Source organism: Heloderma suspectum, chromosome 12 (assembly GCF_057233095.1).
Source record: "Heloderma suspectum isolate Gila_16-S chromosome 12, 16-S_ref, whole genome shotgun sequence".
In the NCBI taxonomy this organism is placed as follows: domain Eukaryota; kingdom Metazoa; phylum Chordata; class Lepidosauria; order Squamata; family Helodermatidae; genus Heloderma; species Heloderma suspectum.
This window is the reverse complement of record NC_139469.1, coordinates 9,388,432-9,412,262: the sequence shown is the minus strand read 5'-3', so window position 1 is coordinate 9,412,262 and position 23,831 is coordinate 9,388,432. Positions and strand designations below refer to the sequence as shown.

General features: G+C 46.6%; 1 protein-coding gene across 3 annotated transcripts in view; it reads right to left on the bottom strand.

Moving 5' to 3' along the window:
• The window catches only part of SDK1 (sidekick cell adhesion molecule 1), an 851,863-nt gene that overhangs the window by 91,591 nt on the left and 736,441 nt on the right, over nt 1–23,831 (bottom strand). For all 3 annotated transcript variants that reach the window (XM_084818282.1, XM_084818285.1, XM_084818283.1), the window contains exons 30-32: nt 13,733–13,934; nt 7,558–7,661; nt 3,837–3,907 (exon numbers count right to left, since the gene is read on the bottom strand). In XM_084818282.1, the coding sequence (XP_084674408.1) occupies nt 3,837–3,907; nt 7,558–7,661; nt 13,733–13,934 (377 nt within the window). The remainder of the gene's footprint in view (nt 1–3,836; nt 3,908–7,557; nt 7,662–13,732; nt 13,935–23,831) is intronic.

Sequence of the window (23,831 nt, the reverse complement as noted above, 5' to 3'; positions counted from 1 at the left end):
CCAGCACTTTGAACTGTGCCTAGAAACAGACCAGTAGCCAGTGAAGCCGTTGTAACAAGGGAGCCATGTGCTGCCTGTAATCGACACCAGCCAACAGTCTGGCCACAGCATTCTGGATCAGCTGAAGTATCTGAACAGTTTTCCAAGTCATCAGTCATCATTGGTATTAGTCATCAATCAGGATTTATCTGTGCAAGTATGGGATGTCAACCAAAGGCAGCTTTCTTCCCAAATTCCAGTCACAAGCCAGACTGAAATGCACACAGATAATGTTTTATCCCAAACCTCACGGAGTTGATAAATCATGGCCCACCCAACCCATCTTGGCCAGGAATGTCAGATATGAAAATGATCCATCATTCCCCAACACAAGGGATCGAGTGAAGGCTTCTTTAATTAGAGGTCTTGCAATTGTTTCCTTGCTCACACGAAGATGTGTTAAGGAAAACCATGCTTGAACTTAATGTTATCCTCAAAGGGTACTTAGCAGAACTGTCACAGCATGCCACCAGGGATACCAAGGCTTACACAGATGACCCAGCTGGAAGCATTTGGGCCCATACACTCATTGCTTGCTTGGTATCTATCAGCCAGGTCTCCCAAATATATGTCTCTTACAGTCAAGGTGGGCCTTGGAGGATCTCTTCCATGTCCCCAGTGCATTAAACTTGACTCCAGAATAGGCATGTATATGACAAGAGACTTGTATTCATTACATGCTCATTTCCTGAACCAGCAGGGGTGTTGATACTTTGCAAAAGGGGAGATGATCAACCATTTACAGGACTGTCTATATCCTAAATGGGCTCAGCCCCTGAAATAAAACAGTGTGGTCTTATTTCAGATCCCCACAACTTCTTGTCACTCCCTGGGAAGAGGTGAGAGGAGACACAACTGCTCCACGGGGCCTCTAAATTTTGAATTATTAACTTGCATCTCCTAATTCCAAATTGGGGATGATCTTAAGTCTTCAAGGAGTCTTGCAAATAACACATTTTGGTACAGAGTTATGTCATTTGCCAGAGGCGAAGTTCCTGAACAGCCTGGGGAGCATCCACAACATTCAGTTAATTAGAAATCTGAATAAGAACAAAATCTGTGTGAAGGGACATGCAGCCAATTCAATTAACTAATCGTTTGAGGTAATCAAGGTTCTGATAATGAGGGTTCCACAGCATTCCTCAAATTATTTTTCTTCCTGCTCTTCATAGAAGCTTCCTGATTCACATCAAGTCCCTATTCAAAGGAGAGCAAGTCAGATGCTCCTTGGGGCCTGGATGTTACATCAGAATCAAAAGCTATTAAGATACCTGGCACAAAGAAGCCTAGGAGATAAATGGCATGGGATGATCTCTCCTCTTTGCCTTGATAATCATACTTCTGCCTTGGAAAAGGTACTTTGCTGAAAGGTCAGGGCATCTTGCTCTTATCTGTCTTTCATGGAAAAAACTCAGCTTTTGATGTAAAGGATTATTTAGTATTTTCTATCTATTTCTAAGAGCGGCCCAGAGGATCTGCAGAGGCAGGGTAAAATGAGTGGCAGCCGGCAAAGAATAGGGAAAGGATAACAACAATTTGTTTACACTGTGAAATTTGGACAAATTCTTGGATCAAACAAGGAAATAGACCAGAACAAAGCACCAAAGCTAACTTTAATACCAAAAGGAATTTGGAAATCAGTCTTGAACTACAGAACTGCTGGTTTCTTCGACAGAGCAGTCTCATTGCATTCGAGGGTGGGTTTGTAACAATGCGCTGAGAAGCTTAAAGCATCAGCATCTAATTCGGCTTTATGTATTCCCTACCAATGAGTTAAAACATCACCTTGCACAAGGTAACCCACAGGAACTCCCGCTTCACCTGTGTTTTCTAAGCATTTAGCTAGACTATAAGCTTATTTTACATTTTTTATTTGAAAACTATAGCGTGTCTAAATTGCTGAGCACCCAAATAACATAAGTGAAGTAATGACATGTAATTGCCTTCAATTCCCTCGCCGCTGCTCGGGTGCAACTATCCCATTACATTTTCACGAAATAAAAAGCGCCCAATTATCTAAACTACCACCTATTTCACATTCATTATCCATCCTAAATCTATCCACAGGATCAGCCTTTATCCCTACACGCGCTGCTTCATTGTCCTCTGTTCATTTTCCGTTTGTTCTGTTGTGGGATTGACTGAGAGGTGGGTCACTGATTGATACCTGTGCAACGCTCTTTGGGTAAAAAGAGTAAACATGCCTCGCATTTCTTCAGCATTTTGTAACTCAGAGCGTTACTGCGGTGTGAAGAAGATCTTCCCTGCACTTCCGAGCAGGCTAAGCCATGCTGTAAGAGGTGGATTCAATATCTGTGATAACAGCGGTGACTGGAACATATACACAGGGAAATGGTTCCAACCTGAAAAGAGACTGCGCTGTGTGGTCTCAGGGCAAATTTTGATGTGATGCTGGGCCTTACTGAGAGCAGCCTCCCCCAAATGTGTTGGACTAGACCTCCCATAATTCCTAGCTGGATGCTGGCTGGGGATGATGAACACTGTAGACCAACACATCTGGAAGGTTTCAGGTTGGGGAGGATGGGCCTATAGGTCAGTAGAACCGCAAGCCCAGTGTCCTGCCCCGACCGGAGGCGTCCTCCTCAGAGGAGGAGCTAGAGGCCCCAGAAGCCCAGGGCACCCCAGACCAGGGATTCCCCCCGGAGCCTGAACCCTCAGGGGGAGTGGCTGCAGGGCCATCCCTGTCAGGAGAAAGGGACCCTGCCTCTGAGGCAGAGGCTGAGCCACCCCTGATCCCCAGGAGCGTCGTCGCCTCAAGCGACAGGCCAGCAGGGCTCCTGTGCGAAGGAGCGCTCGCCTCCAGAACAGGTCTCCCCAGGAGAAAGGGACTCCTCGGAAGTAGGCTCTGGAAAGGGTGCTCTGATTGCTGCAGCTGAGCTCTGGGTGGGGCCTGGCTTGGCGTTGGGCTTAAAAGCCTTCACTGGAAACCCAGCCAGGGTTGGAACAACTTGGTCCATCCAGACTCTGCCGTGTGCCTCGCCTCCTGAATCGTGCCCTGAGACTGATGCTCTGTTGCCTGACCTTTTGGACTGCCAAGTCTGGCCTATGTGGGGTCCCAGTCCAAACCTCCAGGGGTCCCCAGATGGCCACACCCATGTCTTCTGGCCCCTGTGGAGGCAGGTGGCTCTGATTTCAGTGGGGCTGTGAATCCATTTCGGGTTTTAGTCAGAACCAGCCAGAACTCTGAAGGAGCTGTGCAAGGTGCTGAACCCTAGGCCCAAAATAAATTCAGCACCTTGGATAGCTCCTTTAGCATTCTGGCTCATTGTGACTGAAACCTAGAGCAGACAAAGCCCCACCAAAATCGGAGCCACCAGCCTCCACTGCCTGGCCCCATCCCCTTTCCCCCAACCGCCAACAGTTCTGCGCTTTCTCTCCTTTTGTGCAATTTTCCCCCCATTCCAAATGGTTGAGATGCCTCTCCTAAGGCAAGAGCTTTAAGCTACAAATTGCTGGTATTTTTGGTATTTTTGGCCCCACCCCTTTTTGCTTTTAGCCCGCCCACCTCTGTAATGCGGCCCTTGAGAACTTCTCTGAAATGAAATGTGGCCCTTGGACTGAAAGCAGTTCAGCACCAAAGCTATAAGTGCTCAGACCTTTCTTGGTACCCTCTTCAGGACACAAGGGGACAAGGAACTGCAAGGTTTCCTCCTGCAAGTAACTGGCAAGCAGTATGAATTCTCTGGATTGGCCTGGCCGGGTATTCATCCCAGCAACCTGCTCGTATGCTCCCAGTTAACAGAGCACTATTTTCTGGGCTTTTATATTCTACTGACCTTCCACTGCACAAGCACGGAGGATGTTGTGTGAGGGGTCACAGACACAGAATTCGGTGGTTCGGCCGGAACTAAAAAACACACAAGAGAGACCAGAAATATAAGTGAGAAACAAAACAAGCAGAAAACTCACTCTGTCAGTGAAAGGTCCTTCCTTCTGCATGTTGCTTCTGAGGCGTAGCTGTGCTGTCCAATGGCAAAGGATCGGGTGAGCGCCTCCCCGCTGCCTTGGGAGACCCAGCCACCTAAACCTGCTTTCAGCGTCTATCCTACGTGGGCAGCAAACACACAGAATGCATCAGGGACAAAGCAGAGGAAGCTTATCAGGCACTCCCAGCTCTCCACGCTGAAATGCTCCAGCAGCAGCAGAAGGTTTGCTCAGCAAAATAAATCCACTGATTTTGCAGAGCAGGTGAGAAGCTTTTACAGTTAATAACTTTTGCCGTAGGGAGGACAGGGGGTGCTGCGGGTTCTCTAAAACTCTGCCCAAAGTGTGCTTGCTGGGGGGGGGGACCACTTAAAATTCATGGGACTGAGTTCCAGAACATCAGCTGTGTTAGTCTGCTGCAGTAAGAGGGGGTGGGGGAAGTGAATAATGGCACTTTAAAGATAAGGGTGGGATTCAAACCACAACTTTCGGCACATCCAAGGCTCATGGTCTGGGCACCCCTGAGAATTTTTGCCTCTTTTACATTGAGCAATAGACACTCCCCCACACACCCCTTCCTCCATACCATATAACAACCTGTTTTGCAATGCCATTTGGATCCCATTCCCAAGTGACATGGGGCTGGACTGACAGAGAAATGGGACTAATCGCCCAGACCTTTGGATTGTAGCCTAACTGATACACCCAGGGAAGAATGAGACATTTTGTCTCGGATAAAAGTGAGAGTCTGGACTTCTTTACAATAGTAAGGGCTGATTTACAGAAATGTCGCTCCCCCTCACACACACATACAAGCACTTCGAATCAACAAGTGGATCTGCACAAGGTACTTGATGTGTCCGGATAGCAACACAACATTGCGCAGACATTTCGTGCATGATGCTAAAAAGTGCTTTGGAACCTCTTGCACACTTTCTGAGTCTCTTATGAATGCAATCGATGAAGGAGAGCTCCAAAAAGTCTGAACGGGTGAAGCACAGCCCCTCCTTCCCTGCTGGCGCCCCCTCCCCCCGTCTTCCCCATGCAAAACAGGTCTTACCTTGGGGTAAGGGCGTGGGGATAACAGAAGGGACTCATCTGCACACGGAAGTGCTAGTGAGCCCGCACCCCCCCCCTTATCCCTTCTCCCCTTCATCAAGGTAAGGATTATTTTGTGGGAGAGCATCAAAGGGTGGGGTGTGATAACAGCAAGAAAACAGAAGGGGTGGGGTGCAAACCCCATTTTGAACTGGGCCCATTTTGAAGGAGTTTGGGCTCGACCTGAAGTGAGGCCACACTTTTTGAGGGGGGTAAGTCCACATTTTGAGGCCTCCTTCATTTGAAGCCTTGCACTGGCACCAACGACTTTTTCTTTCTTTCTTTTAGTCCCTGTGCAAAGGGGAGGATTTTGGAAAACAAGCAGTTGGGTGGGGGAGTTTAAATTCCCCCCCCTCAGACTTGCATGCAGTGGTCCTGATCTGGATTGGGGCCCTGCGCACTTACTTGTGAGCAGAAAACAAAGAGAGGGTCAGTTGCATGCTATGTATTTAAGTTTGCCCCTAATGCGTTCCTTTTTAGTGCAAGGCTGGAAAGTGGCTCTGGGCATGCACCCTCATTTTGTATTGAGAGCTGTTCCCTCTAGGGCATCAGGGCCCTCAAAACCAGGGATTTTGGCAGTCAGACCCAAGCAAAGCCCCGGACAGCTTGTCAAAAGAGTCTCTGGCTTGATGTCTACTGAGACTTATTGATTCAGCGATTGTTGGGTGATGTAAAGGGGCAGTGGACTTTGGCCTGGCACTTTAAAGACTTTGGCCTGCCTCCTCACAAAGTGAGCAACTTATCTCCTGAGCAAAGATCAAGCTCCTATTGGATGCTGTACTTCCTTCTCTGCTGACCTGCTAGCTGGTTTATCATTCCATTTTTGGCCAGGGTACCTGTATGCAAGCTCAGGGCCTACCTAATCTTGCCTCCTCCAAATCTATCTATTTGGTGATGACTAGATTTCTGCCTCCCTTGTTTAGACATGGCTGCACCTCTGGAACCCCAGTCCCGGACACACCCACATTGCATTGAATAGGGAAATTCATGTGTGCATGAGGGCGCGCTGGAGCAATTCCTGTGCTCTCTTATTGGCCTCCTCTACCTGGAACAAAAGCACCAGATGCTCGACTGTGACACAAAATGCACTTTGCAATCGTAAATTGCTTTTTGTCTGTACCAACTAGCAGGCTAAAATGTTTATGCTTGCTGGACCTGAACTCTCTCTCTCTCTCTCTCTCTCTCTCGTTCAAGCAGTCAGTACTTCTGCAGCCAAGAAGTGGATTTTGAGTGAAAACAATTGAAGAAAGTACTCCTAACATACGCTCAATTCTACATTCATTTTTAATGTTCCTTGGTAAATTATTCAATTTCAGGAAAGATAATGGTTAGTTAGCACAGAATCTGGAAGAGAATCAAACTGGGTTTAATTCATTTTGGAGACTCCTGATAGTAAGATTCATTATCTACAGGCACTGCAGGAAGGTTGACTACTGAGGAGGCTAAACTATGTCAATAATGCCCACACAGTGGGCTTTGGCTGAATGTACTTTCTGGTCCTCCAATCCCAACATGCAATGTTGCGTAGGGATGTACGAAAGTCTCTTACCTGTACTGAAATTTGATTCGTGGTGGGGGGGAGGCGCTCCGTCCCTCCCCCTGAAATTCTGGCCGGGGGGGAGGCACTCCGTCCCTCCCCCCCGAAATTCTGGCCAGGGGGGGAGGCACTCCATCCCTCCCCCCCGAAATTCTGGCCGTGGGGGGGAGGCGCTCTGTCCCTCCACCCCCGAATTCTGGCTGGCCGGGCCGCAAATTGCGGCGGCTGTAGCCACCGCCGTTTGCGTCCCTGCAGTCAGCCGTGATAGGCTACGTAAATGTTTACGTAGCCTATCACAGCTGAGTGAAAAAAAACACAAAAAAACCCCGTGCGTACGCAAATGGCGGCAATCATGGGCACCGCCATTTGCGTTCCTTATTTTGGCACGTCTAGTCTAGTAGACGCTACGCTATTAGTGTTCCCCTTATTTTCGCCGTAGTCTACGTAAATGTTTACGTAGACTAGATGTGCTATGCGCGGTTGTTGTTGTTTTTTTTCACTCAGCCATGATAGGCTACATAAACATTTACGTAGCCTATCACGGTATTTTTTAAAAATCTAGCCATGATAGGCTACGTAAATCTTTACGTAGCCTATCACATTTTTTGTTGTTGTTGTTGTTTTACTGGAAATGGCGGCGGTGGCAGCCGGTTGGAAGACCGGCCGCCGCAGCTGCCGCCACCGAACCACTGCCGAACCGCCGCCAGGAGGATTTGCCCAAGGTAAGTCCCGTCCCGGGGGGGGCAGACCGTTTCGCCACCAATTTCGGGGGGGAGAATGCGCTGGCATTCGGCCTCCCCGAGATTCGTGGCGAAATTCTCTGACATCCCTAAATGTTGGGAATGAATAAACTGGGGAATGCATTGCCTGAATGATTGTTAAATAGACACAGCCATCCTCAGTTTCGACCCCAAGCAGGCAGCTGCCCTGGGCCTTACCATCCTGCAGCGTAGTGACTGCTTCCGTCTCAGCACCAAAGTCGCTGTCTCCGATGTCATTGGTTGCCTTCAGACGCAGCTTGTAAGAAGTAAATGGATTCAGCCTACAAAATGGAACAGTAAGCAGAACAGGGATAAATTCCTGCTCTCTGTCTAGCCACAGCTGCCTCACACTGACCTTCTCACAAATCACCAGCCCCAGAAGAAAGTCTAAGCATGGCTCATAGTATCCAAGCTGTCTTCCTTTTCACTGAAGGGACGTTCGCCGCTCTTCCTCCCCGACCCTCACCTCCAATATCTTTGTCTGAGGACTGCATGGAGTTTTTCTGAGGAAAAGCCCAGAAAAACTCTCCATACAGTACTCAAAGATATTGCTCAGGCCTGAATTACTAATCAGGATAGTAATGCCTGGGATTTATGAGGTCACACGTCGTGTCTCAGCACCACAACTGAACATCAAAGTGGGGAGGGGAGAGCCCTCAGCAGTTAACTGATGGGCTCTTCCTGCTCTATCATATTAGATTATAATCTATATGCTACTCACACTCCAAATCTGTCTGTGGGAGTGTGAGAGCATTAGATTATAATCTAATCACCTCTTTTATAATCTAATTTCGGGGTACCAATTAAAGGAATCCAAATGGTGATGATGATTTAACTACCTTTAAATAGTTAAATAATTTAAAGCTTTAAAACGGATTAGACAAAGTCCTGGAGGAGAAGGCTATCAATGGCTACTAGTCCTGATGGCTATATGCTACCTCCAGTAGCGGAGGCAGTGAGCCTATGTGCACCAGTTGCTGGAGAACATGGGCGGGAGGGTGCTGTTGCACTCATGTCCTGCTTGTGGGTTCCCGGTCAACAGCTGGTTCACCACTGTGTGAACAGAATGCTGGACTGGATGGACCCTTGGTCTGATCCAGCAGGGCTCTCCTTATGTTCTTAAAGCCATTTGGATTTTCTGCCTCTGATGCCAAAATATCTTGGGCTGACCCCAAGAGTTTCTTTGAGGTGAGGGGGCAGATGCTCACAAGATTAAAACAAACAAAAAATGCCCCAGATATACTAACAATGTTCAGCAGTGTCCATATATAATCCTGCAGTATTTGGCTAGGAGGTGAAAGTTAAAATCAGAAACCAAACCCACATTTATAGGTTTCCAGTCTTCTTAAGTGTCAGGCATACTTTTCTTAGCGAATCTGTGTAATATTTCTTGCGGCGGTCCAATACCATCCACCGTTGCCACCTACGCTGGAGACATCAATGGATTCATCCAAGGGCAACCTGAGTGCTGGAGGGACAGCTAGCATGGGCTTCCCAGCCAGAAGCTTCTTGGTTAATCTACTAGACAGTGCTGTGGGAGTGCTATTTTTCATCGCTGTTGCATTTCCAACTAATACTGTTACTCAGCTTATTTAACACAGACCATGACAGGGGAATCCCTGCAGGTTTCTGTGTACTCAGTGACGTTAAGATATGCAAAGACTGACTTCCAGCTGAGGTGACTTCAGCAGAGCTTCCAGCGTAGCCAGCAGGAGGCTCCCTTTTGAGCCACTAACAAGGTCTGCAGGAGTTCAGAGTCGCACATAATAGGTTTAGCTAATTAATCGGTTAAAGTCAGTCCAGGGCCTTGGTCCTGTAGGGCCAACTGGCAATACAGATAAAACTACCAGGGATGGATAATTAAACACGGTGGGATAAAACACAGTGTGATGGGCAGCATGTTAATTTGCTTTGAGGGATGCCCACAAGAAAAATGCTCTTTGGAAAGGAGCAACCAATATGTTCCTCAGTTCTTGGCGTTAGGCAGTTATGCCTGCATTGATCCCAGAGAATAAGGGCTGGCTGCTTTGGTTCACACATGCGTGTTTTGGCGCCACTGTGATCATGGAAACTGCAGTGGGAGAGCAGCTCTTGGGTTCACATGTGACATTTCTCCATATGAAGGAGATGGAAGGATTGTTCAGAGGCCATCAGCTTGGATAGTTTTAAAAGGGGGTTGGACAAATTCTGGAGGAGAAGGCTATCAATGGCTACTAGTTCTGAGGACTCTATGCTACCTCCACTATCAGAGGCAGTATGCCTATGTACACCAGTTGCTGGGGAACATGGGGGGGGGTGCAGCTGCACTCGTGTCCTGCTTGTGGGTTTCCCGTGGGCAGCTGGTTGGCCACTGTGTGAACTGAATGCTGGACTAGATGGACCCTTGGTCTGATCCAGCAGGGCTCTTCTGAGGCTCTTATGAAAAAAAGGCAGCTGTTTGCATTTGTGAACCAGCCCTATGCACTAGACAATGGGATATAGCTGCTATTTGATCGATTTTTTTCATTACAAAAATATGGAAGCTTTGATGTTAAAAAATAAATAAATGAAAAATCCTCATTGGGCAGGATGAAAGGGCAGCTAACGTTAATTAAAAAAAATTAGGCTGACTTTCAGGGTGGAACCCTCCCAAGGCGGCATACAGGATCAAAACAAATGGTCTCTAATGATCAGTGGATGTAAGGAGTAAAAGAGAAGTCACCTTGGAGGGATAGTGGAGGGTTCCTATGGATCTTCTAAGTGTGCATAAGGCTCAGGACCAGTCAAGCCAGGCCATGGATAGACTTACAGGAGCTGGCCCTAGGGCTGGGGAAGAGGTTTGCAGGATCAAATCTCAGGCAGAACCAGGCCATAGGAAGCTGCCTTATACCAGGCCTGACTATTTGTCCACCTAGCCCAGGACTGTCTACTCCAACGGGCAGCGGCACTCCAGGGTTTCTGGCAGAGAAAGCACGTTCACACCACCTGCTCTGGTTCTTTTTTAAAACAAACAAACAAAGTGGAGATGCCAGGGACTACACCCAGGCTTTTGTGTGTGTGCAAAGCAGGTGCTCTAAGAGGAGGCAAAATAGGGTAAGGTTCCGGGTGGAGGCACGACAGGAGGATTAGTTCCAGGAACAACAGAACAGACCAAGAAGAGGCAGATGAATGTGCAAGAATGGGAACAGGAATTCAGGCCAGGTAGGAAGGTAAGAGAAAGGAAAGGAAAGGGGCCTGAGGATATGCAGGGGAAACCAGGTCTTGCTGTATCGCAGTCTAGCTGCTCTGGGGCAGAGTTGTACACCAACCCAAGCTTGAGCTGGTCTTTGACTGTAATAAAGTTCTATTCTATTCTATTCTATTCTATTCTATTCTATTCTATTCTATTCTATTCTATTCAACCCAAGCTCTTCCTATCCCACTTGTGAGGAGGTCAGAGTCAATAAGGCTGAGGCAACTGCATCAATCGTCACTGTGGCTCAGTTAGCCAGAGCAACACTAAAAGAGCATGCCTGGGGGGGGGGGGATGTCTGGGAATGAGGAAGGGCCAAGGCTCAAAGGAAAGAGACCCATGTGGTACATGCACAAAGCTCCAGGTTCAAGCCTTAGTTCATAGGAGGGCTGCAAAGGTTGGAGTAGGCTGCAGCTGGCTCAGTGCATTCAGTATAAGGCAACTTTATACATTCCTACCTGAGCAGGGAAAGGAATACGTGGCAGAGGCTTTCTACAGGTGCAATGTGTCACTTCCTGACATTCAACTAGGGATGCTTTAGAAATGCAGTCTTGGCAAATTCTGAGTCCAAACGGGCTCCCCCTGACCAATCTCTGAATCAGAGTTTTCTGTTTCAGCGTCTTTTGCAGCTCTCTAAATACAAGAATGCAGTTCATGGCTCTTTAAAGGCATAAAAATATTGGGTTAAAAAAAAAAAAACCTTTGCAAACACTACTGTTTAAAAACATGGAAATACAAATGTTAGGGAGCACAGGAACACAGGCAGCTGTCTTATACGCAGTCAGACCATGGGTCCATCTAGCCTAGTACTGTCAACACTGACTGGCAGCAGCTCTTCAGGGTCTCAGGCAGGGTTTTTTCTGCCATACCTGGAGAAGCCAGGGATCGAACCTGAGATCTTCTGCACACAAAGCAGGTGCTCTACCACTGACCCACACCCCCTCCCCATGTTGGCACATACATACATAGAGAAGCACATATACAGTGCATGTACGACTCGTAATATGCATGTTTTAAGAAAAACAACCCGGTGATTAATACTGGAAGACAACAGGACCAAATCATGGGAAAACAGATGTGAAAATGAACTGAAGTGAAAGGAGACTGATTTGTTCTTCCCTGCATCCTGCAGCCCATTTTGCTAGTGAAAATTATCACCAGAGGGAGCAATTCCCTATATTTGCAAATGTTAAAAAAATTGCAGCAAACCATTTTTAATTCAGTGCCAAAACCCTGTATCCCATGACTCAGCCTTCTTCAGAAGTACGCCAACAGCATTTTCAAAACAGCTTTATTTCCTACAGCAGCCTTATTTCCTACAGCAAGTTGGCAGGGCATGTGGGGCAGGGGATATGAGCAACTGGCAAGTCTCCTTGTAGGTACAGGGTGGCTTTGGCAGCAACCTCTACAAGAATTTAAATTCCAGCCCTATCTAATGAAGGCTGGATACGCAGTTTAAACAGGGCGATGTTATCTCTTCATTCCTCAGTATGGCAATACAGATAAAATTGCCCTCATTTCATCTGAAAACAAGATAAGGAACTCACAGAGACAGAATCTAAATGCATGGATGGGAATGAATTCCAACAATCGCTGCAAAAAGAAGAAGAAGAGGGGACCTTGTAACAGTTTGGAAATTCCTGTATTTGGTGGGCTGGGTGAGAAAAAAGAAAGCTTGCCAATTGTCTTATGAGAAAATAATTGGAAAACAATTTGTCTGGGGTTAAAATCTTTCCTCCCATCTAACAAAGAGTTTTCCCACAGAGACTGACTGAGAATGGGGGCTGGTCCTTGCTGTTTCCCCCCGACAACACGAGGGAGGGAGGGATTTATGTAGGCAGGCATCAATGGACTAGCTAGGAACTCTTCCTTCCCCACTGGCGTATCGGAATATTTTTTGTCTTATTCCAGTATCAACAGCTCTCTCCTTAAGCCTTTTTCATTTTTGTGGGGCCAGTCACACTTGCTGCTTCCCCACAGTACTTTTCTGCAATCAACTCAAAGCTGAATTAGAACAGTGGGTCCACATGCCATAATATAATGCCATATTATTCAGCAATATCCATCCCAGTGTGACCAAAAATCCTGAATAACATTTACAATGAAATAAGGCTCATTCAGCGAAGGTCACCTACAACATTAACTAGCAGCTTCCTTCCTCTAACTTCTGCCCTTTTTATTGCTTTATGTTCAAGGTGGCAGCAGCATTATGATTGAACAGCCTCTTAACTGCACCTTAATTACTCAGTGCTTGTTTCCCATGTGTGAGGGAGCACTTCAACTGCTGATTTCCTCCACTATTCTTTTCATCTTTTATTGAGAAATAGTACAATTTTGCGGTCACAAAAAGAAAAAGAAGAAATGGGTTAGCCCATTCTGTCTGTATAACAACTCTATGAGGTAGGTTAGGCTGAGAAATGCCCAAGGCTACCTGGTAAATGTCATGGCTAAATGGAGATTTGAGCCCAAGACTCCCTGGTCCAGTTTCCACATTCTACTCCAGGGGTAGGCAACCTGGTGCCCTCCAGATGTTTGTGACTACAACTCCCATAAACTCCAGCAAGCATGGCCAATGGTCTGGGATTACTGGAGCTGAATTCAAAACATCCGGAGGGTAGCTGGTGCCCAATTCCTGCTCTATCCATTCTATCGCAACAATCAAACCTTGAGTTGTTCAGAATCCATACTTCATGATGCCAATCACTTCAATGCACCTGCATGGGCTGTCTAGCAGCACTGTGTAAGGGTACCTGGGAATCTGAAATGGAGTTAGGACCGAGGCACATTGCTGCAAATTTCGCATCAGGACTAGAACCTTATGTACAAATCCTACACTTAGTCAACACCCTATTATGATGTCTAGATTATTCTAGATGAGTTTCCAGAACCACAATCCACAACATTAGCTTTAACAGACCTACTCTTGAGAAAGTGGATGGAGAGTTACAACCTAAGCATGAAATTCACCCTTTGACTGAATCATGAGTTTATAGGTCTCCAAGGAACTTCGTAGCACTGTTTTTGTCTCCCTCCCTACATCAGGGGAAGAGACTCTTTGGTGCTTTGAGGCAAGAAGATGCTATCTATGTCAAGGTATGTTGTGCTTTCTTCTATTTCCTGCTGTGAGTGTCTATGTGATACCTGTCAATTGTGCAGGAGGTAGCTTCATGGCTGACAGATGAAGAATATGTTTGCCAGCCACCACCCGGCAGCTCCTTCATTTGCACTGTGAAGTAACGTATTGGAGAAGACCCGTCACTTCCAGGAATCCAGTGCAGCTGTAAACTCCGGGACGTCACTTCAGACTGGGGGACTTTCAATTCCCTGGGGGGAGCAGGCCGTTCTGAAATTAAATATGAAGACTTTATTATTCTCAGAGCAAATTTAAGCTAATAGGAACCTTGAGGTATTAACAGAACATTCCCAAATATAGTACCGCTCCGCCCAAGTATTCTTGCATGTTGATGCATCAGTACTGAAGATGACAATTTTGCTCCACCTAGAACGAGCTTTGCTTTCCTGGGCATCAAGTGCCACTGGGTAGCTGTGCCCTTAAATAGCTGTGAAGCAAAAAGCAGGCTTCACAGTTGCTGTGCTTTAAATGTCACCAAGGTTAGAGAACACCTACAGTTTCCATTCAAGGTGAAATCAATACCTGTCTGAGGTTAGCAATCAAACAGATGCGGAGAGCTTTGCCTGAGAAAGCCCCAAGCCTTGCCTTGAACCAAAGTACATGAGAGTGCAACCTCCTCCTTTTATTCTGCCCCAGTGTTCCCCAGTGTGGATGGTTTCCCATTCAGGTTCTTGCCCTGGGCTCTATCTCCCATAATCTTTGCCACACTTGGGTAGCTGGATCCCCTGTTCTGTCAAATTCAGTGTGTGCTCTGTAAGCAGAGGGGGAAAAGGCAGCAACCAGGAAGGAAGGGGTGGGGGCATAGAATTCCATGCTAATAAAAGGCCAAATTCTGCAAACAGAAAGCTCAGCGGGGGGCCTCCATCACAGGAAACTGATACAAACAGTGCATGTTCCTGCCAGGGGCACTGGGATATGGAGTCCTGCTACCCCTCCTCAGCAGAAGAGACCATTGCCTCTTCCTTTCTGTGCCCCAGATAAGTGTGGGGTCCACTTGGAGGGCACAGGAAGGAGGAGGGGCAGCCATGGAGGTGGCAGGGGGTACTCAAGCAGGGAGCCACTCGACTGGCACCTCCTTGCAAGTAGCCCAACAGGGTTACCCGTTCTTATGAGATCCCCTGAACCTGCAACATCCCTTGTTCAACAATCCTTTTTAAATCTCCAGGAAACAAACAAACAAAAACAGGAGCAGGTGATGAGAAAGAGCTTCTGTCTGAGATTTTGAAGAGCAGCTGCTGCTCGGAGTAGGCAGTATTTAGCTGGGTGGACTTTCCGCCCCTGTCTTCCACTGGCAAAATGGCCACTGCTGTGATCTTCTCATGTGACTAGATACACTTTTTAAATAATCCCTACACCACCATCATACACCCTTTTAGGGCAAATGTGATGTGGGAAGCAGCTCACACACATCCTACCCAGGGGCGGCCCGTCCATATAGGCGAACTAGGTGGCTGCCTAGGGTGCCAAGTTAAGTGGGGCGCCAAATTTGAGGGGAGGGGGAATACAAATGAATAAAAATACAAATAACATTTAAAAAGATTCTGTTATTTCATTTCCTGTGCATGTACAGAGGGAATATGACTGAGGCTATGGAGGTGAGCGAGGGACTGACTGGGGGTGGTGGAGCCGACTCAGGCCACCCGCCTGCTTCCGAAGGTGTGGGGCGGCGGGGGTCATCTCTTCATTAAATGGAGAACGGGCAAAATGTTCCCAGTTTACCAAAAACCTCATCCTAGATCTCCCCATGGGATTTGGGGCACCAACTGCATGGTTTGCCTAGGACGCCAGTTGCTGGCAGCTAGTCCAGGGCCTCATCCTACATCCCTCTTCTTGTGCTCAGTCACCCCGAAGCTTTAGCATTAGATAAATCAGCCAGTCCCACAGCCAGCAGAGAAATCCCTGGGGCCAGTGAATGGTTAAGCCTCATGTATGAGATGGGAATGGAAGCACCGTGATACCTAAATACAGAACACTTACCTGGCACTGTCTCTCAGCACTCATCGATTTCAATAGAAAAACTCAATAGAGTAAGGAATAATTGCTTAATTGTTTATCACAGAGATTATCGATTCTGATTAAAATGTGTGCCATGTAATAAAGCAGGCATTGATTGGCGACACCATGGCGACTAGCCTTTGAGAAACTCATTCGATTCAACTCCATCAGCACCTGTTTCCGTAAATGCACACCTCTGGCTGCCTGAATCTCCAGCTTTCCACAAAGAACAGTTTTTGCTTGGGGTTTCTCTCCCCGCTGCCCCACCACCTCTCTGAAAACATTTCCTTTATAGCTCAGTGTCTCTTAGCAGATGGTGCCAAAAGGATTGTAAGCCATCAGCCTTGGAGAATTCTCGACACCGACATAGCGAGACATAGCGAGTTGTACGACACAATGCAAAGGTCAGCACTGAAGTGTTTAGGGTCATTCTGCTGGAGCAAGCAAGTGTTTGTTGATGGCCCAGGGGGATTGGACAATTTCGTCTGATGTGTGTGCCTAAAGCAGGTGCGGGAATCCTATCTTGTATTCACTTTCTCCCCCGTGACAGAGTTTTAGTCCGTTTCTTCCTAATGATTTCAAAGGTCTTCCTCACTGCCATGCAAACTCCCTGACGGCATGTAGGAAACCATCCCTGTCAGTCCTTTGAATTGTTTAGACAATTCAAAGAGCAATTATTTCTGGCAGAAAAGGCAAATAGGACCCCGTGACTCAGTAGAGAGTACATGCACAGGCAAGGCTAGCCTGTGAATATATGAAGCTGTCTTATGTCGTGTCAGCACTTTGATCCACCCATTTATTTAATGTATTTTTAAATTCATGGATAAACCACCCTTCATCCATTAGGGATCCCAGAGCGGTATACACATCATTTTAAAAAAACAAATCCAATGTAAAAAACAACAAGCACATAGTGAAAGCAGAATCAAACAAATGAAAAGCAACAACTCTTCAACTAGCAAACCAAACAAAAACACAACAGGCAAGCTAAAAAAAAGAAGTTAAAATGCCTGGGCAGAAAGGAACATTTTAATTTAGTGTTGAAAGGGCAGTACTAATCGTATCTCCTTTGGAATGACATTCTGAAGTTGAGGCGCCACCACAGAGAAGGCTCTCTCCTTTGTAAATGCATAGTGACTTTCTTCCACTGATAGAACTCAGAGAAGGGGCTCCCCTGAAGATCTTAATGCATGGGAGGAATAGTACAGGAGGAAGTGGTCCAAGTGGTCCCCAAGCCTTTTAGGGCTTTAAAGGTGATAGCTGGACCCTTGAATTGGGCTCTGTAACGAATGTACAGCCAATGGTGTAATATGACTCCATCTAGTTCAGGGTCTGATTGGCAATGGCTTTCCAGGGTGTCAGGCAGAGATCTTACTGAGTTCCCAGTCCTGAGCTACATGGCCACAGTGATTATGCTATGATACCCCCCACCCCTTACTGGATCACTGTAATGCATTATACATGGGGCTGCCCATGAAGATGACTTGGAAGCTCCAATTACCGCAGAATTTGGCTGCCAGAATTTCAAGGGAAACTGCCATGTTGGTTCACAGTACCCCAGTATTTAAAAATTGCACTGGCTGCCTTCCCATACCAGCCTGCATGCCTCTTAACACTGCCTGCTGAGGCCCCACTCCAACTACTACCTTCCTTATCAGAAGGGTGCTATATGATTACTGCGGACAGGGCTTTCTTTGTGGTGGTACCCCAGTTTTGGAGCACCTTCCCTAAAAGGTTATGCCGGGTGCTTAATTTACACATTACGATGGATCTTTCTGCCCAGGCATTTTAATCTGTATAACTTCTCAGTCCGCCTTTGTAATGGATTCTTTTTTTAAATTTTATGTCTTTTATTATGGCTGTTGTATATTAGTTTGACTGTATTGTAGGAGTTTTTAAAATATTTCTTATTTATATTATACACCGTCCTGGAATCTCATGGGTTGAAGAGTGGAATAGAAATGCTTTAAATAAATAAAACAAATCACTCAATCACTAAGCTGGAGGTGCTGGGGATTGAAGTTGGGACCTTCTGATTGCAAAGGATGTTCTCCACCACTGAACTATCGGCTTTCCTACATTTTTAAGGATATGGGTCTCTACTGCCCCTTCCCCTCCAAATTGTGGGGGCGGGGGGGAAGTAGTTTCTTGCCAGCATGAATTGCAATGCAGAATCTCACAGATGCTGGCCAACATGTATCAAAAAGCCTAAAGGGTAACACAGTAATGCTGAAAATCCAAAGGATTATAGAAGTTCAGTGCTGCTTTGGTCTTAACAAGTGCACCTGGCAATAAGGAGCTCAGGACCAGCTTTGTATTTCTACAGACCTGTTTGACACATAGGTTTCTAACGGAGCTTAAGGGATTATTGAGGTGCCCAATTCCCATTAAATGTGAATGAAATTTAAATATGAGTGGCTAACTCCCAAGTGCTCGTTTTGAAAAACCTGGTTTAGAGGGGAGCGAATGTGACACCACCACCACCACCACCACCACTACTACTACTATATCCTGCCTTTTTCCCAATACTGGGACTCAAGGTGGCTTTACAACATTAAAACTTGTACAGTTAAAACCTATAAATAGAGGTATATAAAAGTTAAAAATATAATTAAATCAACAATAATATTAAAATTGTATGAAATATCAAAATGTTAAAAGACAACAAGAAATATAACCATAGTATCCATCCATCATATTCTCACAGGTCCAGACTAGCTATCCCCAAAGGCCTGCTGGAACAAAAAAGTTTTTACATGCCTGTGAAAGCATATCAAGGAGGGTGCCACTCTCACCTCCCTAGGAAGGGAGGGGTTGCCATAAAATCATGGGGTTGCCATCAAAAACAGTAGTCCCACCAGTTTCCACTTCTCTCTCTATAAGGGGAAAACAGGAGATGATGCTATCATGCCCTATGTCTCCCCGGCCCCCGCTGCAGCACCAATAATGTGGAACTGGCAGGGGGTGGGGAATGCACCATGTAATGATGTCTTGTGACAAATTTTGGTTTATTAAACGTTATGGAGCTGCTATTTTGGGAGCAGCAACCCCATGCTTAGCTTAGACATTTCTAGTTTTGTCCATATTTGGTGGTAAAGTGAGGGCCGATTCATACAAGTTATGCCCTTACCTGGACAGAGATAGCCTAGCTACAGTTATCCATTCTCTGATAACCTCTTGTCTGGAATACTGAAATGCATTATACGTGGGGCCGCCTTTGAAAATGGTCCAGAAACTTCGGCTAGTCCAAAACAGGGCAGCAAAATTGTTAACAGAGACTGGCCAACAAGATCACATTACACCAGTACTTTTCCAGCTGCACTGGCTGCCAGTCCATTTCCGGGCCCAATTCAAAGTGCTGGTGTTAACATTCAAAGTCCTAAACAGCCAGGTTATCTGAAGGATCGCCTCCTCCCACATGTGCCTGCCTGGACCCTAAGATCATTCTCAGGGGTCCTTCTCCGGGAGCCCCTGCCAAAGGAAGTGAGGCAGGTGGCTACCAGGAAGAGGGCCTTTTCTGCTGTGGCCCCCCGGCTGTGGAACGAGCTCCCTAGGGAGGTTCGCCTGGCACCTACGTTGTTCTCCTTCTGGTGCCAGGTCAAGGCCTTTTTATTCTCCCAGTATTTTAGCTTTTTAGCTTCCTAATCTTTTAGCTCTGGTGCTTCAAATCTGTATTTTAAATCTCTGCATTGCTCCTAGGTTTTATTCTGATTGTACTGCTATACTGAAACCTGTATGAGGGTCAAGAAGCAACAGTAAGAACTGGACATGGAACAACCGATTGGTTCAAAATTGGGAAGGGAGTACAACAAGGCTGTATATTGTCGCCCTGCTTATTTAACTTATATGCAGAGTACATAATTGAGAAACGCCACGTTGGATGAATCACAGGTCGGAATTAAGATTGCCAAGAGAATGATCAACAACCTCAGATATGCAGACAATACCACCCTAATGGCAGAAAGCGAAGAGGATCTAAAGAGCCTCTTGTTAAGGGTGAAAGTGGGGAGTGCAAAAGCTGGTCTGAAACTCAACATTAAAAAAACGAAGATCATGGCATCTGGCCCCATCACTTCCTGGCATATAGAAGGGGAAGAAATGGAAGCAGTGACAGATTTTACTTTCTTGGGCTCCAAGATCACCACAGATGGTGACTGTAGCCATGAAATTAAAAGACACTTGCTCCTTGGGGGGAAAGCTAAGGCAAACCTAGACGGCATAGTAAGAAGCAGAGACATCACCTTGCCGACAAAGGTCCATCTAATCAAAGCTATGGTTTTCCCAGTAGCAACGTATGGCTGCGAGAGCTGGACTATAAGGAAGGCTGAGCGCCGAAGAATTGATGCTTTCGAACTGTGGTGCTGGAGAAGACTCTTACGAGTCCCCTGGACTGCAAGGAGGTCAAATCAGTCAGTCCTAAAGGAAATCAACCCTGACTGCTCATTGGAAGGACAGATCCTGAAGCTGAAGGTGAAATATTTTGGCCACCTAATGTGAAGAGAAAACTCCCTGGAAAAGATCCTGATGCTGGGAAAGATTGAAGGCAAAAGGAGAAGGGGACAGCAGAGGATGAGATGGCAAGATAGCATCACCGATGCAATGAACATGAACTTGAGCACACTCTGGGAGAGAGCGGAGGACAGGAATGCCTGGCGTGCCATGGTCCACAGTGTCACAAAGAGTTGGACACGACTTAACGACTGAACAACAACAACTGCTATATTGTGGTTTTAAGCTTTTATACTTTATATTGTTTTTATGCTGCACTCTGCAGTTTTAATCTTTGTGAACCGCCCAGAGCACTTCGGCTATTGGGCAGTATAGAAATAAATAAAGTAAGTAAGTAAATGAGTTGGAAAAGATGACGACTACAGCATAGCCACTGCGAGAACATTATGACCTGTGCCTGCCAACGTATTTCAGAGAGCCTCCATCAACCATGGCTCCCCGACCCATATTCATTATGTCCTTACTTACCTTTAGACATAATTAATTATAACATCTACAACAACCAGAACAGTAACATTTATATTTCCCTTTCCTCCAAGGAGCCCAAGGCGGCATAGCTGATCCTCCTCCTCCTCTCCTTTTTTCATCCTCACAACAACCCTGTGAGGTCGGTTAAGCTGAGAGTCACTGACTGGCCCAAAGTCACCCAATGGCTTTATGGCTGAGTGGGAACTAGAACCTGGATCTCCCGGGTTCCAGTCTAGCACTTGAACCACTACACCACACTGGCTCTCCAGCGTGGCTGTTTGTCACAGGGATATGTGGTGGACAGAGTAAAAACCTATTTCCTATTTCCCGTGAAAAAGCCTCGGGTTTTCTTGAAGGGATGGCCCAAGGCATTCTGAAGTCAGAGGTGGAAAATCCAAACAGAACCTGGCCATGTGCTACTGTGCTCTTGTGCAGCCCCCATTCATTTGGTCCGGCCCTTGCCATGAGGTTAAATTTGGGAGACAGTGGGTGGAGCTCCTCAGAAGAGAAGAGAGGATATATGAGAGCGCTCTTCAAGTACTTGAAAGGTTGTCACAGGGAGGAAGGCCAGCATCTCTTCTCGATCATCCCAGAGTGCAGGACATGGAATAATGGGCTCAAGTGACAGGAAGCCAGATTCCGGCTGAACATCAGGAGAAACTTCCTGACTGTTAGAACAATATGACCATGGGACCAATGACCTAGGGAGGTGGTGGGCTCTCCCACACTGGAGGCATTCAAGACGAGGCTGGACAGCCATCTGTCAGGGATGCTCTGACTTGGATTCCTGCCTTGACCTGGGGGTTGGACTCAATGGTCTTATAGGCCCCTTCCAACCCTACTATTCTATGATTCAATAGGACACCGCAGTGCCACATGGGTCAGATCTATCACCCTTAACAGAGCCCCAGTTCTGCTGCCATCTCACCTGGCCTCATGGCTGAGCCACCTCCATTTTCTTGTGCAGATAAATTAATCCATTTATGTCCTTTCAAAAGTGCAAATAATAGAAGGCTGGCAACAATGCTAAAGGCTTCTCTGCATGTTCAAAGAAGTGTGCCAAATGTATGCGATACAACTGCCAACCCCTGACTGCTATAAGCTTCAGCGACCGCCCAGGTGTGGGTGGGATGGTTTGGCCCAAATTCAGGGCTTGAGGAGGGAAAAAATCAATCTCCAAAACTCCTAAAGGCTGAGGAAAGGCAGCAGTGACTGCGGGGGGGGGGTGTCCTTTGACACCTGTGCCATAGCAGGTTTCTCTGCCAAGAGCTCCACCCCTTCAAGGACTTTCCTCCACAGAACAGCCCACAGCCTGTCAGAGTGATTACGTCTAGCCTGGTTTGTAAAGGCTTCACAATGAGCACAGGCATCTGCTTTGTGCCCCTCTCCAAGGAGTGCCCAGTAGTAGGAGGCAGTTTACTGTGACAATGGACACACTTCCGAAATGGGGATTGCCATAGGCAATCATGAGGATCCCAAACACAAAAGAAACAAATAAAATCCAAAGCAGTAACAGGAAGAAAAAAAACAAGCGGACAGAAAGACAAAGTAGTAGAAGAAAAAAACCCTCAGCACTTGTACTATGAACAGCGAACAACTGGAGAAGTTCCCTATGAGGCTACCGCAATGGCGGTCAAAAGAGGACTGCGAAATAGGTGGGAGACCACCAGGGACACGCGCACTAGGACGGTGGGGGAGGGCTTCTGCCCCAAATACCTCAGCTACAGAAATTTCCAGAACATATGCAGGTGCCCATATGCGTGATGCACAAAGACCACATGCACAGGTGCAGAACCCCTATGTGTGATGCATAGAGACCATGGAGAAGAACAAAAATGCACTCTACCTGATCCTGTTTTTAAAATGTGGAGTCTGTCTCCCAGGAAAGGGAGAGAGTGCTCAGGCTCTAAAGAAGGTTCAGAGCATGGGGGAGCAAAGGGATGGGGAAAGCAGGAGCTACTTTAAAAAAAGAAGAATGTTTTGGACAAGAGTTCTGGAGATCACCATGGAAATGTACTGTAGGAATGCACAGCCATCACAGACGTATTTAATTTAAAAGTTTTAAAATACACGTTTACAAACAGGAGTGAGCATGGGGCAGGGGGCTGTGTCACTTGAGGCTAATGACATCCCACACAACAACCAACAGGTGCCAGCAACTGCAACGACATTCCACGCAACTATCACAACGTGCAATAGGGCTATCCAGGAGAAGATTTGTATTTTCCCTCAGTTCAAAAAATACTGCAGTTTGAGTCCTGGGCAAATGCATTATCCCTGTGAGACAGGAGCGGGCAACGTTGGCCCTTCAGATGTTGTTGCATTCCCATCAGCCCCACCAGCAGGGTCAATGGGCAGGGATTATGGGAGAGGTAGTCCGGCAACATCTGGATGTCCAAGGTCCCCCTCCCATGCTGTAAGAGAAGCTCAGCCTGAAGGGAAGACATGCGGCTTATGTTCATCAAATGCGTAATGAATGTGCGTTCATTTTGTGTAAATGTTTTGGGAACAAGAAGAAGCCTTCAACTGAGCTCTTTATTGCCCTTGTTTGCTGGACTAGCAAATAAGTGCAGTAACAGCTGCTGCATCAGAAAACTCCAGAAAAAATATTTAATATACTTCTATCCAATGCATTCTTTAGAAAACTCAGATTGCTTCACACAGGGCTTTCCTGTGTTCTCCCTCCTAGCCACTAATCAAGTCTACCTTTCGTTAGCTTCAGCAATGCTATAGCATCAGGTGCTTTCTGACCACTCACTGGCCCCACATCACATCACGTCACTGTTGTTGGGGCAGGTGGTAGAATAATGCTGCATGCAAATACATGAGCACAGATGCTCAGGGTTAGGTGGCAGTCAGCATAAGCTGTGGCCTTTATGTTGTGTTTTCTGCCATCCAATTCTTAAAAACCTAACTACTTTTCTCTCTAACTGCTCAGCAGGATATGATGTAGGTGGGACAAACAGCCATATATTTGCGGGTGGGTGGGTTGTGTTTTATATAATAGCTCTTGTGTTCCATGTATCCCTAACTGCTTAACAATAATAGGGCCTATTGTTATTGCAGCAAGACAGAAATTATGCGATGCGGCTATTATGTGCCCAGCAGTATCTCCCACACAGTCTCATTTAATTG